Source organism: Haliotis rubra, unplaced genomic scaffold, assembly GCF_003918875.1.
Source record: "Haliotis rubra isolate DU_JTF1 unplaced genomic scaffold, ASM391887v1 Scf224, whole genome shotgun sequence".
Taxonomy (NCBI): Eukaryota; Metazoa; Mollusca; class Gastropoda; order Lepetellida; family Haliotidae; genus Haliotis; species Haliotis rubra.
The window spans coordinates 1,049,288-1,063,998 of NW_025766270.1; the positions used below are offsets into that span (position 1 = coordinate 1,049,288).

Consider the following 14,711-nt stretch of genomic DNA (forward strand, 5'->3'; position numbering starts at 1 on the left):
GGTAGAGTATTGAAATAACTTGTTATTCACGGCCTAGCATATATATGGTTTCCGAATTATACTCGGCGATTAAGCGTCAATGATGAGAAATATTCTTCACCTTTACTTAACCGGGACGCCATTGTCACCTTGGGGTGCGGTGGACTGGATGCCCACCAGGAGGGCTAGGGACTGCCCGAAGAATTCCGAGGCAAGGGATAGCAAGAAGACCTCCCTAGGCACACAGGAATCATGTCTTGTATTTGAGCGCTGTGCCCCTCCCTCCTCCGTGACCATTTCGCCAAACGGATGCAAGGTGCTCCTTTGGAAAAGAGGACGCAGCCAGGGCACAGCCCCATGATAAGGAGGACTGTGTTCTTTCGGTATGCCTGTGTGTGTGACAGTTGTATCTTTTTCAAAAACTCTGAATCCTTCATTACGTTTTTTTCCCCCAAGACGGCAAGGAATTCTCTGGCTCCTTGTCCCCGCCTGTAACAGGGATTCAGCAATAAAGTATTAAATACAAAAAAATATAAATAACATTTTATATATATCGCATATATATGTTCGCTTAATTGTTATCGCTGACAGTGTATTAAGGGGAGGGCTACTGTAAACCCTCCAGTAGAGGAGGTAGTGAGGGAACACAGCCACTTCCATACCTTTTTCTCAAACGTTTTTTTTCGTGCCATCGACCGTTATTTAAAAGATACGAGTGAGTGAGTTTAGTTTTACGCCGCACGCAGCAATATTCCAGCTATATGGCGGCGTTCTGTAAATAATCGAGTCTGGACTAGACAATCCAGTGATCAACTGCATGAGCATAGATCTGCGCAATTGGGAACCGATGACATGTGTCAACCAAGTCAGCGAGCCTGACCACCCGATCCCGTCAGTCGCCTCTTACGACAAGCATGGGTTACTGAAGATCATTTCTAACCCGGACCTTCACAGGTTAAAAGATACGAATACACAATGCCATTTGGAATGTTCTCAAATGCAACATATGTTTTATATTTGGGATTACACTTTCTCAGTATCTACCACGCACGGACGCACGCACAAATACAAAGGTATATACATTGAATGGTAACCGGTGGCTTTTAGCTATGTGTGTTGTTAATGTTCGCGCTAATAGAGATTTTGGTATTGTATCGTGTTAGGAAAGGTGACTAAAAAAAGAGCTGTGCGACGCACGGCTGGTCCAACTGTATTTTTTGTTGGGCATTCTGGGAGAACTGTTTTTCTCCTACATGTCATGACAGTCCCACTAACATTCGCCAATATACACATAAATGTAATCGGCTTTGAAGCATATTTGTAAATGTTTTATAGCGTTAGTTTTATAGTATATATGGGGGAAACAAATGGTGTATCGTGAAAATCATCTCCCGTGGCAAAAGTAACCACTAGAATAAGATGTTAGTTAGTGGCCACCAGTGCATCGGAAGATGGAAGGAAATAAACAGCCTGCCTGTACGACGGAACAGGAAGACCGAAAGCGAAAGTAGGAAAACTTACACCTGGCTGTACACAATCAGTTCTCAACGAAGAGATGGTAATATCGATTCCCGCTCCTTGCTACAGTAAGTACACCGTGTTATAAACCACTGTACTGTATACATGTCACAGTGTCTAGTAAGTACACCGTGTTATAAACCACTGTACTGCTGACATGTCACTGTGTCTAGTAAGTACACCGTGTTATAAACCACTGTACTGTTGACATGTCACCGTGTCTAGTAAGTACACCGTGTTATAAACCACTGTACTGCTGACATGTCACCGTGTCTAGTAAGTGCACCGTGTTATAAACCACTGTACTGCTGACATGTCACAGTGTCTAGTAAGTACACCGTGTTATAAACCACTGTACTGCTGACATGTCACCGTGTCTAGTAAGTACACCGTGTTATAAACCACTGTACTGCTGACATGTCACAGTGTCTAGTAAGTACACCGTGTTATAAACCACTGTACTGCTGACATGTCACTGTGTCTAGTAAGTACACCGTGTTATAAACCACTGTACTGCTGACATGTCACTGTGTCTAGTAAGTACACCGTGTTATAAACCACTGTACTGCTGACATGTCACTGTGTCTAGTAAGTACACCGTGTTATAAACCACTGTACTGCTGACATGTCACCGTGTCTAGTAAGTACACCGTGTTATAAACCACTGTACTGCTGACATGTCACCGTGTCTAGTAAGTACACCGTGTTATAAACCACTGTACTGCTGACATGTCACCGTGTCTAGTAAGTACACCGTGTTATAAACCACTGTACTGCTGACATGTCACCGTGTCTAGTAAGTACACCGTGGTTATAAACCACTGTACTGCTGACATGTCACCGTGTCTCAGTAAGTTACACCGTGTTATAAACCACTGTACTGCTGACATGTCACTGTGTCTCAGTAAGTACACGGTGTTATAAACCACTGTACTGCTGACATGTCACCGTGTCTAGTAAGTACACCGTTTATAAACCACTGTACTGTTGACATGTCACTGTGTCTAGTAAGTACACCGTGTTATAAACCACTGTACTGCTGACATGTCACAGTGTCTAGTACACGTGTTCAGTAAGTGCACTGCTGTTATAAACCACTGTACTGCTGACATGTCACAGTGTTCAGTAAGTGCACCGTGTTATAAACCACTGTACTGCTGACATGTCACAGTGTTCAGTAAGTGCACCGTGTTATAAACCACTGTACTGCTGACATGTCACTGTGTCTAGTAAGTACACGTGTTATAAACCACTGTACTGCTGACATGTCACCGTGTCTAGTAAAGTACACCGTGTTATAAACCACTGTACTGCTGACATGTCACCGTGTCTAGTAAGTGCACCGTGTTATAAACCACTGTACTGCTGACATGTCACCGTGTCTAGTAAGTACACCGTGTTATAAACCACTGTACTGCTGACATGTCACAGTGTCTAGTAAGTGCACCGTGTTATAAACCACTGTACTGCTGACATGTCACTGTGTCTAGTAAGTACACCCACGTGTTATAAACCACTGTACTGCTGACATGTCACCGTGTCTAGTAGTAAGTACACCGTGTTATAAACCACTGTACTGCTGACATGTCACCGTGTCTAGTAAGTACACCGTGTTATAAACCACTGTACTGCTGACATGTCACTGTGTCTAGTAAGTACACCGTGTTATAAACCACTGTACTGTTGACATGTCACTGTGTCTAGTAAGTACACCGTGTTATAAACCACTGTACTGCTGACATGTCACTGTGTCTAGTAAGTACACCGTGTTATAAACCACTGTACTGCTGACATGTCACAGTGTCTAGTAAGTACACCGTGTTATAAACCACTGTACTGCTGACATGTCACAGTGTCTAGTAAGTACACCGTGTTATAAACCACTGTACTGTTGACATGTCACCGTGTCTAGTAAGTACACCGTGTTATAAACCACTGTACTGCTGACATGTCACAGTGTCTAGTAAGTACACCGTGTTATAAACCACTGTACTGCTGACATGTCACTGTGTCTAGTAAATTACACCGTGTTATAAACCACTGTACTGCTGACATGTCACAGTGTCTAGTAAGTACACCGTGTTATAAACCACTGTACTGCTGACATGTCACTGTGTCTAGTAAGTACACCGTGTTATAAACCACTGTACTGCTGACATGTCACAGTGTCAGTAAGTACACCGTGTTATAAACCACTGTACTGCTGACATGTCACCGTGTCTAGAAAGTAAGTACACTGTGTTATAAACCACTGTACTGCTGACATGTCACTGTGTCTAGTAAGTACACCGTGTTATAAACCACTGTACTGCTGACATGTCACATGTCAGTAAGTACACCGTGTTATAAACCACTGTACTGCTGACATGTCACAGTGTCTAGTAAGTACACTGTGTTATAAACCACTATACTGCTGACATGTCACAGTGTCTAGTAAGTACACCGTGTTATAAACCACTGTACTGCTGACATGTCACTGTGTCTAGTAAGTACACCGTGTTATAAACCACTGTACTGCTGACATGTCACTGTGTCTAGTAAGTACACCGTGTTATAAACCACTGTACTGCTGACATGTCACTGTGTCTAGTAAGTACAGTGTTATAAACCACTGTACTGCTGACATGTCACCGTGTCTGAGTAAGTACACCGTGTTATAAACCACTGTACTGCTGACATGTCACCATGTGTCTAGTAAATTACACCGTGTTATAAACCACTGTACTGCTGACATGTCACCACCGTACACCGTGTTATAAACCACTGTACTGCTGACATGTCACTGTGTGTCTAGTAAGTACACCGTGTTATAAACCACTGTACTGCTGACATGTCACAGTGTCTAGTAAGTACACCGTGTTATAAACCACTGTACTGCTGACATGTCACCGTGTCTAGTAAGTACACGTGTTATAAACCACTGTACTGCTGACATGTCACTGTGTCTAGTAAGTACACCGTGTTATAAACCACTGTACTGCTGACATGTCACTGTGTCTAGTAAATTACACCGTGTTATAAACCACTGTACTGCTGACATGTCACTGTGTCTAGTAAATTACACCGTGTTATAAACCACTGTACTGCTGACATGTCACCGTGTGTCTATAAGTACACATAAACCACTGTACTGCTGACATGTCACCGTGTCTGTAAGTCTAGTTATAAACCACTGTACTGTAATGTCACAGTAAATTTTACCGTGTTATAAACCACTGTACTGCTGACATGTCACTGTGTCTGAGTAAATTACACCGTGTTATAAACCACTGTACTGCTGACATGTCACGAGTGTCTGAACGAGTAACCACTGTACGTGTTATAAACCACTGTACTGCTGACATGTCACTGTGTCTAGTAAGTACACCGTGTTATAAACCACTGTACTGCTGACATGTCACTGTGTCTAGTAAGTACACCGTGTTATAAACCACTGTACTGCTGACATGTCACCGTGTCTAGTAAGTACACCGTGTTATAAACCACTGTACTGCTGACATGTCATCACTGTGTCTAGTAAGTACACCGTGTTATAAACCACTGTACTGCTGACATGTCACTGTGTCTAGTAAGTACACCGTATAAACCACTGTACTGCTGACATGTCACTATAAACCACTGTATAAACCACTGTACTGCTGACATGTCACCGTGTCTAGTAAGTATACCGTGTTATAAACCACTGTACTGCTGACATGTCACTGTGTCCTGAAGTAAATTACACCGTGTTATAAACCACTGTACTGCTGACATGTCACTGTGTCTAGTAAGTACACCGTGTTATAAACCACTGTACTGCTGACATGTCACAGTGTCTAGTAAAAGTACACTGTGTTATAAACCACTGTACTGCTGACATGTCACTGTGTCTGAAAGTACACCGTGTTATAAACCACTATACTGCTTGACATGTCACTGTGTCTAGTAAGTACACCGTGTTATAAACCACTATACTGCTGACATGTCACTGTGTCTAGTAAAGTACACCGTGTTATAAACCACTGTACTGCTGACATGTCACTGTGTCTAGTAAGTACACCGTGTTATAAACCACTGTACTGCTGACATGTCACCGTGTTCAGTAAGTAAATTCACGTGTTATAAACCACTGTACTGCTGACATGTCACCGTGTCTAGTAAGTACACGATGTTATAAACCACTGTACTGCTGACATGTCACCGTGTCTAGTAAAATACACCGTGTTATAAACCACTGTACTGCTGACATGTCACCGTGTCTAAGTAAGTACACCGTGTTATAAACCACTGTACTGCTGACATGTCACCGTGTCTAGTAAGTAAGTACCGTGTTATAAACCACTGTACTGCTGACATGTCACCGTGTCTAAGTAAATTACCGTGTTATAAACCACTGTACTGCTGACATGTCACCGTGTCTAGTAAGTACACCGTGTTATAAACCACTGTACTGTTGACATGTCACCGTGTCTAGTAAAGTACACCGTGTTATAAACCACTGTACTGCTGACATGTCACGGGTCTGTCAAAAAATTACGTGTTATAAACCACTGTACTGCTGACATGTCACCGTGTCTAGTAAGTTACACCGTGTTATAAACCACTGTACTGCTGACATGTCACCGTGTCTAGTAAGTACACCGTGTTATAAACCACTGTACTGCTGACATGTCACCGTGTCTAGTAAGTGCACCGTGTTATAAACCACTGTACTGTTGACATGTCACCGTGTCTAGTAAGTACACCGTGTTATAAACCACTGTACTGCTGACATGTCACCGTGTCTAGTAAGTACACCGTGTTATAAACCACTGTACTGCTGACATGTCACTGTGTCTAGTAAGTACACCGTGTTATAAACCACTGTACTGCTGACATGTCACCGTGTCTAGTAAGTACACTGTGTTATAAACCACTATACTGCTGACATGTCACCGTGTCTAGTAAGTACACTGTGTTATAAACCACTGTACTGCTGACATGTCACCGTGTCTAGTAAGTACACCGTGTTATAAACCACTGTACTGCTGACATGTCACTGTGTCTAGTAAGTACACCGTGTTATAAACCACTGTACTGCTGACATGTCACTGTGTCTAGTAAGTACACCATGTTATAAACCACTGCCATTGGTCAAGAAGTATACTACCTTGGTATCTGCTGAAATGTCTGAAATGTCCCATCTACACTGTAATTGTTCTAATGGGTATCAACAGCAATGACTTAATATACTACTTTGAAATAAATCTAAAATTTACAGTGAAATAATGTCCAGCATATTTTAGTGTATTATTCGTCTTCATTTCCAGCAGTATTGAAGAGTATACTGTGGTGGTGAGGTACCACCAGACAGTCAGTCCATCGAACATCGTCTACATGACGGTCTGTGAGTGCTGTTGTCGGTCATCAATTAGCAACTGATGTTAAATTGCTCAGACACCTTCAAGAACACATTCAGAAATCATCAATAAGACTTTCAGGTACACAACCATGTCATCCACCAGAGGTAGATCTGGTCCAAGCAATAAGAAATCTCTATCGAAGAAGGTGGGAAAGTCCAAGCAAGCACCTGCTGGAAACCAAAACGGAACAGCTGGCGGACTGTACAGATGTCAGGCCTGTAACAGAGGATACCTTAGAGGTCTGGCTTCTCTACACATCCACCAACGCCATCTTTGTCCTGTTCTGACTCGATCCAACTTGTTTCACTGTGATCAGTGCGGACATGGCAAATTCAGAGGGAAGAGCAGCCTTGACCTTCATAAACGGAAACTGTGTACCCAGGTTCCCAAAGTGGCATTCACGCAGGTAGTAGAAGGTGCAGGAGGTTCAGGGTATGACGAAGAGGGGAAGATGAGGAAGGGGAAGATGACGAGGAGGAGGGGGAAGAAAGGGAAGAAGAGGAAGGGGAGGAGGAAGGGGAGGTAAGAGATGAGGAAGAAGATGATGATGATGATCACAGAATTTACTAGAACAGGATGACCCTTCGAAAATATATCTTCCAAAAACCTTCATTGTATTAACAATATGCAAGCCAAAAGCATTTAACACCAAAGTAAAATGATTGATGTGGTGCAATATGTAACACTGAAACCAACCACTGTGAGGCAGTGAGGTACATGTTATAGAGTGACTTCCAACTGTTCTGTAGGAATGTTCAGTGTCTTTCCATATTTTTGATAGATTATATATGATATATGGTGAAAATGATGTTTCATGTTGTGAATACTTCAACTATATAACAGCTAATCAGGTAAATGAATAAGGAGAGCCCAAAGAGACCCAGGTTGTAGCAAGAACAAGGGCTTAGGACTTACAAACAAAGAAACTAATCTCAGGTTAGACTCTATATCAGCCAACCATGGCTCACCCAAGAGATTCCATTCTGTCAAACAATAGGTTGCAGCAGTTTGTGTTTTTATGTCATGGTGTGTCAGTTTGCCATATTACATGTGTGTGGTACGACCCCGGTACCGCAGGCCCTGCATGTTACATGTGTGTAGTACAACCATGGTACAGCAGACCCTGTATGTTACATGTGTGTGGTACAACCATGGTACAGCAGACCCTGCATGTTACATGTGTGTGGTACAACCATGGTACAGCAGACCCTGTATGTCTGCCACATTGGTGAAACTCTTGGGTCAAAGTGCTGACAAGCAGAATCCTAATCTGGGTGAACAGAGGATTCGAATTCATCAGATCCAGGAACAACTAAGGGATGTAACTCTGCACTGTAAATTGTAGCAGCCCAGCCTTGTTAGTAGAGGGGCAGTCACTTGAAAACCCCTAAAACATCATTACTTATACACAACACAACAACACAATTTTTGACTTTGCTATTTATTTTTCAGCCTCAGTCCAAATACATTCACACATATCACAGACAGTGCTTTGTAACAAGGGCCAACTAGACACACACATGATGAGCAACAGGTACTCATGTACACTCATAGCACATATGATAAGGATAAATATGCACATAGATCCATAGAAAATACAATGTAACCTTCAGAATTGGTCAGATGTAATTACATGGCTATGTATTTACATACTCAAGTTCTGTTTCCATGCTGGAAAAGTTTTACAATTCCAGTCAACAAAGATAGTAATATCTAAATAACTTAGGATAATGTACACACTGCCTTTATATAAATACCTCACAATGTAAATGCAAGCCAAATCATAATCCAACCAGCCAATCAAATGACCCCTGATGAAATGAGAGACAGACATTCTGACCAATGAAATAACTGCTTTTCAGAATGAGTCAGTGAAATCTGTGTCAGCTTCTACTGTCTGTAGATTACCAATTATCTTCAGCTAAAATAATAGATGAAACATGATATTGACATGTTACTGCCTGTAATGCCCTTGCACCAAATTCCCTCATTTTCAAAGAATTACTATTAGCACATATGTTTTGTCTTTGGTTTGTATACCTGACCTCTCAAAATTACACAAATGTGGTGCAAAATGAAAAATGATTTTTAGTCTTATGTCAACAATAAAATCAAGTGCAGTTTCGTTTTGGATTTGTTCAATTGTTACTGTTGGAAGGACAATATGCACTTTTTGTACGATGTATTCATTTTGTAAATCGTGACGTTATCACATTGTGGTACAAAAAGCCAGCTGACGACACCATTAGGGTTAACACAGTAAACTGCATATCAAGATACAAGACCCACACTCCTATAGCTACACCATGTGAAATAGATCTGAGAAGCCATGGTGTGTTTACTATGGATCTAGAACTCTCAGTAAATGTGCATACTGTAATATGAATCGATAAAATGCAAGAAATATATTAGTTATTATGATATCTGTACTGTTTTGGTTATGAAACTACTAGATAAATACTTTTTATGTTGAAAAAGTGCTGGACAAAAGGTCTGTTTTCTTGCAAACTGGTCCATTAAGTTCATGTGCCTAAATCTGTATTTTAACCAATATTTATGGTTATAAATTGTTCTTGTAAAACAAGAAAAAGTGGCCTCATATCCTTACCTACTCAAACACAGTGTGGTCATTCTGATTTAGCTGAATAAAGACTCAAGCTAATTAAACCAAGGCCTGGATTTATATACAATATCTTAATCTGTCATCATAAAAGAACTTTACAAAATATGACATCATCCAAAATCTGATAGTGTAAGCAATATTTTACGAGAGCTTCAACTAAATGAATTATCTCCCTTTAAGTATACAAGTCAATGGAAACCATGAAGTAAATGACGCCTCCAACATGATATCGTTGATATCAGTATTCACGAATGATGTTTCAAAGTAACAGGACATTGGGTCCTGTAAGTTTCAGATGTCTGTCTGACCCATTGAAAATTCACAGGACCCATAGAATAAAATTAAATACACATTACAGATTTAACATTTCTTATAACTGGCATTGAAATTAACAAACATCCGATTTAAGAACAACAAACAAATGTGATATGTCACATATAACAACTTCAGTCAAAGTCATTGTGAAATATACAGTCAGACACTGGGGCCAGCGGGTTGTACAGTTCTATCGGACAGTTGGCGAATCTGCCGGATTTGTCAGAGAGTCAGGCACTATTCGTGAACACGGTGATATCAGTAATACAAGGTCAGGAACCTGACACAACTGTTTGTATGCAAGAGTACAGGCAGTTACAAAAGGGTATGACATCTATGACTGGGAAGAGAGATTTCTGTCTGAGACAGAACATACAAAGAAAGAAATCAACGAAATGGACGGAATATACAAACATATATATGTCAAGTCTCAACACAAAACAATGCAATCCAAGTCTGCATAATAAATCAGATTCATACAAATGAAATCAGGAACATCTGTTTTCTACAAACTACAAGAAACAAGTTCCTCCATACAACAACTACCTTATCATACCATGAAAGTTTTGTACATTCCTGTTTGTAGCAATTACTAAGACTGAAAACAAAAACTACCATTAATAAAAACAAAAATATATATTAGTCTGAACTGATAATACAAATGGCAAATAGTGCAGCTTCAAGGTATGATATTTACAACAGACGTATTTGAGTCTGATAAGATATTTCTACTTGAGTCCTCACATCCACAGTGATAACTAGCAACATTGTGATAAGAGATTCAGTATGATCTTTCTTAGTGAACTGCCATATCACAGATACCTCCTGTCTCAAAACAAATAAACAAATCAAATTAAATAACAGAAGATATATACACATATCTGCTCAGTAATACTTATTTGGATTCCAGACATATTTCTTTGGCTTTGACTTCTTTGGCTTTTCATTCTTCACTCGAGGTATGTGTATGGGTTGCCATGGTAGTGGATTGTAGAAGGATGGAGTTGGGTACGCTGCTGTGTCATGGTAACCTGCAACACAGATTGTCAACTTCAGTCAGAGCATACACAAACAATGGAGTCAGGATACAGAAGTATTCACTGACAATAATTCTTAGAATACTACCACCTGAGGCCTTTCCCTCGGAATCCCAGAGTACCCTAGGAAAAATTATGAGGTTCCTGCGCACATGTCAGGGAAAGATAACTCCAATGGACAGTGCTTGGGAAGACCACTAGGAAGTAAGACAACACAAGATAATGGATGTTTAAATGTTATATTTAAGTTAAACCTGTGGATCAGAAACACGTTTCAGGAAATAAGGCAATCGAGTTTTAGAGGGACACATTCATAAGAATTATGGGAGTTATATACAGGACAAATCAATTAGCTAAAAAAATACCACGTCTTGTCCTAAACATGCTACATCAGGAATGCTATCTTGTAAATGCTAGCAAACTATTTTTTTACTAAGTTCCTGTGAATCCCACTGAACTACAGTTACATATGTTACTCCAGTATGATACTTCTGTGCATGAAGATCACCGCAGATGAATTTGTTTGTATTCAGTCAGGCCGTCACATGCTGGTCAATATTTCATACACTCATTTCTCAGCACCATGACATCTACACCAAACAAGCTGAACTATCAGGGGTATAACTGTAATTTTGTGTTGGTTAAAAGTGAAACCAAATCATTTTAGAAAGCTGACATCAGGTTACATCAAAACCATGCATCCTTCATTTATATCAGGAAGGCAAAGGTGTAAAAGGTTTCACTTGATGTAGACTTCTATGCAGGTGTTGTCAGTTCTCCATGCAGGGAGATATTGTATCAGGGTAAAAGATCTCAGTTTAATGAAACAGATGTACAGTTTGGCACTTGTATGGTGTGTATACAAAGTTTCCTAATTAATGCTGAACAGCACATGAGATATGCTCCTGGATGAGCTCAACCCTCATTTTGACATGATTCTGGACTTGGGAAATGAAATGAAAGAGAACTTCAATCCTGAATGGCAAAGAGAATTCTCAGCACTTGATATTGGTTTCCCAGTTCACTCCCCACACAAACCCTGTCCTCTTGTTTACTGATTGCATGACCAACTGAGACAAAGAAGACACATGTAGGAGGGACATTGAAACCATGCTGAAAAGAAAGCTCGACAAAACAATGCCTGCCTTGTCAAAGCTGGGTCAAAGGATGTATAATTCAAAGCATCATAAAAATTCTGCCCATTCATCATAAAGACTCCAAAGCTAGCACACAGTTCATCATAAAGACTCCAAAGCTAGCACACAGTTCATCATAAATACTCCAGAACTAACACACAGTTCATCATAAAGACTCCAGAACTAACTCACAGTTCATCATAAAGACTGCAGAACTAACACACAGTTCATCATAAATACTCCAGAACTAACACACAGTTCATCACAAAGACTCCAGAACTAACACACAGTTCATCATAAAGACTCCAAAACTAACACACAGTTCATCATAAAGACTCCAAAACTAACACACAGTTCATCATAAAGACTCCAAACTAGCACACAGTTCATCATAAAGACTACAGAACTAACACACAGTTCATCATAAAGACTCCAAAGCTAGCACACAGTTCATCATAAAGACTCCAAAACTAACACACAGTTCATCATAAATACTCCAGAACTAACACACAGTTCATCATAAATACTGCAGAACTAACACACAGTTCATCATAAAGACTGCAGAACTAACACACAGTTCATCATAAATACTCCAGAACTAACACACAGTTCATCATAAAGACTGCAGAACTAACACACAGTTCATCATAAAGACTGCAAAACTAGCACACAGTTCATCATACAGACACAGTTCACAGAACTAACAACACAGTTCATCATAAAGACTCCAAAGCTAGCACACAGTTCATCATAAAGACTCCAAAACTAACACACAGTTCATCATAAATACTCCAGAACTAACACACAGTTCATCATAAAGACTGCAGAACTAACACACAGTTCATCATAAATACTCCAGAACTAACACACAGTTCATCATAAAGACTCCAAAACTAACACACAGTTCATCATAAAGACTCCAAAACTAACACACAGTTCATCATAAAGACTCCAAAACTAACACGCAGTTCATCATAAAGACTCCAAAACTAACACAGTTCTTGCTGAACCAAAATATAAAAATTCACTTCAAGCAATTTGTCAATACACATACTGTGAATTCAATTTCCTGTAAGTTCCATAAATTATCAGTGCAAATGACTCAAAGAAAATCAATATAAAGATAAATGTTGAGGAAGTCACTATTAACCAATACATCAATAATTTATAATTTTCTCAAACAATACAATACACAATACACACCTGTCATTGATTCATATTTTAACCCCATTCAGATTTATAGTGGAATCTTGTTTAGTTTCATATTCTTACTCCACATCGTTTCACTGTGAACCCATTCGTTTGTATTTAAGGTACACATGGTGGATGCTTTGCAAGCAGGGAATCTGCCATTTTATTCAATAACAGAAAATACTAATGTTGATACTCTAGTATGAAATAAAATAAGGATTGAAATGAGACAATCACAGCAGGTATTTGAAACACGATACAAGATATTCAAGAGTGAGTGAGTTTAGTTTTATGCTGCACTCAGCAATATTCCAGCTATATCGCGGCGGTGTATAAATAATCAAATCTGGACCAGACAATCTAGTGATCAACAGAATGAGCATCGATCTACGCAATTGGGATACAATGACGTGTGTCAACCAAGTCAGAGAGCCTGACCACCCGATCCCATTAGTCACCTCTTATGACATAGGTTACTGAAGATCAATTCCAACCCGGATCTTCACGGGTATATATTCAGGAAGTTGCATGCTTCTTTAATAGTGTTTATGGTCTATACAATATAACAATTCATGCAAAATTGTAATGAAGTATGTATCGCAATAGGAACAAGATATTGTGATGTGTATTGTATAGGGAGATGGTCATTTCATGATATCTCTAATAAGATACATTCTGCATCATGGATATGCTGGTGAGATTCTGTGTTCAGCCAATGTCATCACATCCCCACCATGAGCCACATCAGCCTCAGATACCAGCATAATGTCTCCATCACCCCCGATAACATTACCTACCCAATGTATGTACGAGTTGAGCTGCCAGTTTGACCTGTCGTCATTAGTTACAATGTTGACAGTTGTTACAGTTATTCTCTCAAAGCTGGCAAATATTTTGGAAGCAAACGAGAAAGACGATCTGCACTGCCTAGGAACAAGGATACAACAGAAACTCCTTAGTATGCTTACATGCGAAATGAGTTGTCGCTTGAGGGCAAATTCAATGTCTGAAATAAAGCTTTTCACAAAACAGGCAGAAATATCAATAATATAACAGCATTTTCCTCCTAGTAAAAGTTCACAGATAATACTAAATGCTATTGAACTACCACGCACTCCAACTCACAAATTATAAATATATTCCATGTGGTCATTACCTAGTCAGCGGAATTCATTAAGTTGTAATCAAGTTTTCACTAATGATTCAACTGCACCTGAGGAGATTCCGTGGCTAATGAAGGGTATTGATTGACGCACACTGTGATGTCTTGAAAGCACCGGTCAAGAGGATGCTTCAAGATGCTGTTGTTATGGTGATCTGGGGATATCTGGGTAGAATAAACTGTTACCATGGTGTCAGTCAACAAAGATGACATCCACCATCAGTTGGGAGATACCTATCTGGCTGGGTTGTGACAGTTTATACTGTGAGTTCTAGCGACACTCTGTGCTTAGTGAGTAAACTGTCACCATCGTTAGTGGAGAGTCGACAACTACCTGCACAGGTTGTGACATTTATACAAGAAGGTGTT

At 40.0% G+C, this 14,711-nt stretch overlaps 1 protein-coding gene and 1 long non-coding RNA gene across 2 annotated transcripts in view; one reads left to right on the forward strand and one right to left on the reverse strand.

Moving 5' to 3' along the window:
• Positions 1-1,053: 1,053 nt before the first annotated feature.
• On the forward strand, positions 1,054-7,683 carry LOC124277606. Its single transcript, XR_006898870.1, has 2 exons — positions 1,054-1,565; positions 6,786-7,683. It is a non-coding gene; the product is annotated as an uncharacterized LOC124277606 (long non-coding RNA).
• Positions 7,684-9,774: 2,091 nt separating this feature from the next.
• LOC124277586 (coiled-coil domain-containing protein 34-like) overlaps positions 9,775-14,711 on the reverse strand; it is a 43,961-nt gene continuing 39,024 nt past the window's right edge. Inside the window, 1 exon segment of the mRNA XM_046713304.1 lies at positions 9,775-10,847. Coding sequence (XP_046569260.1) covers positions 10,702-10,847 — 146 coding nt within the window. The 3' untranslated portion in view covers positions 9,775-10,701.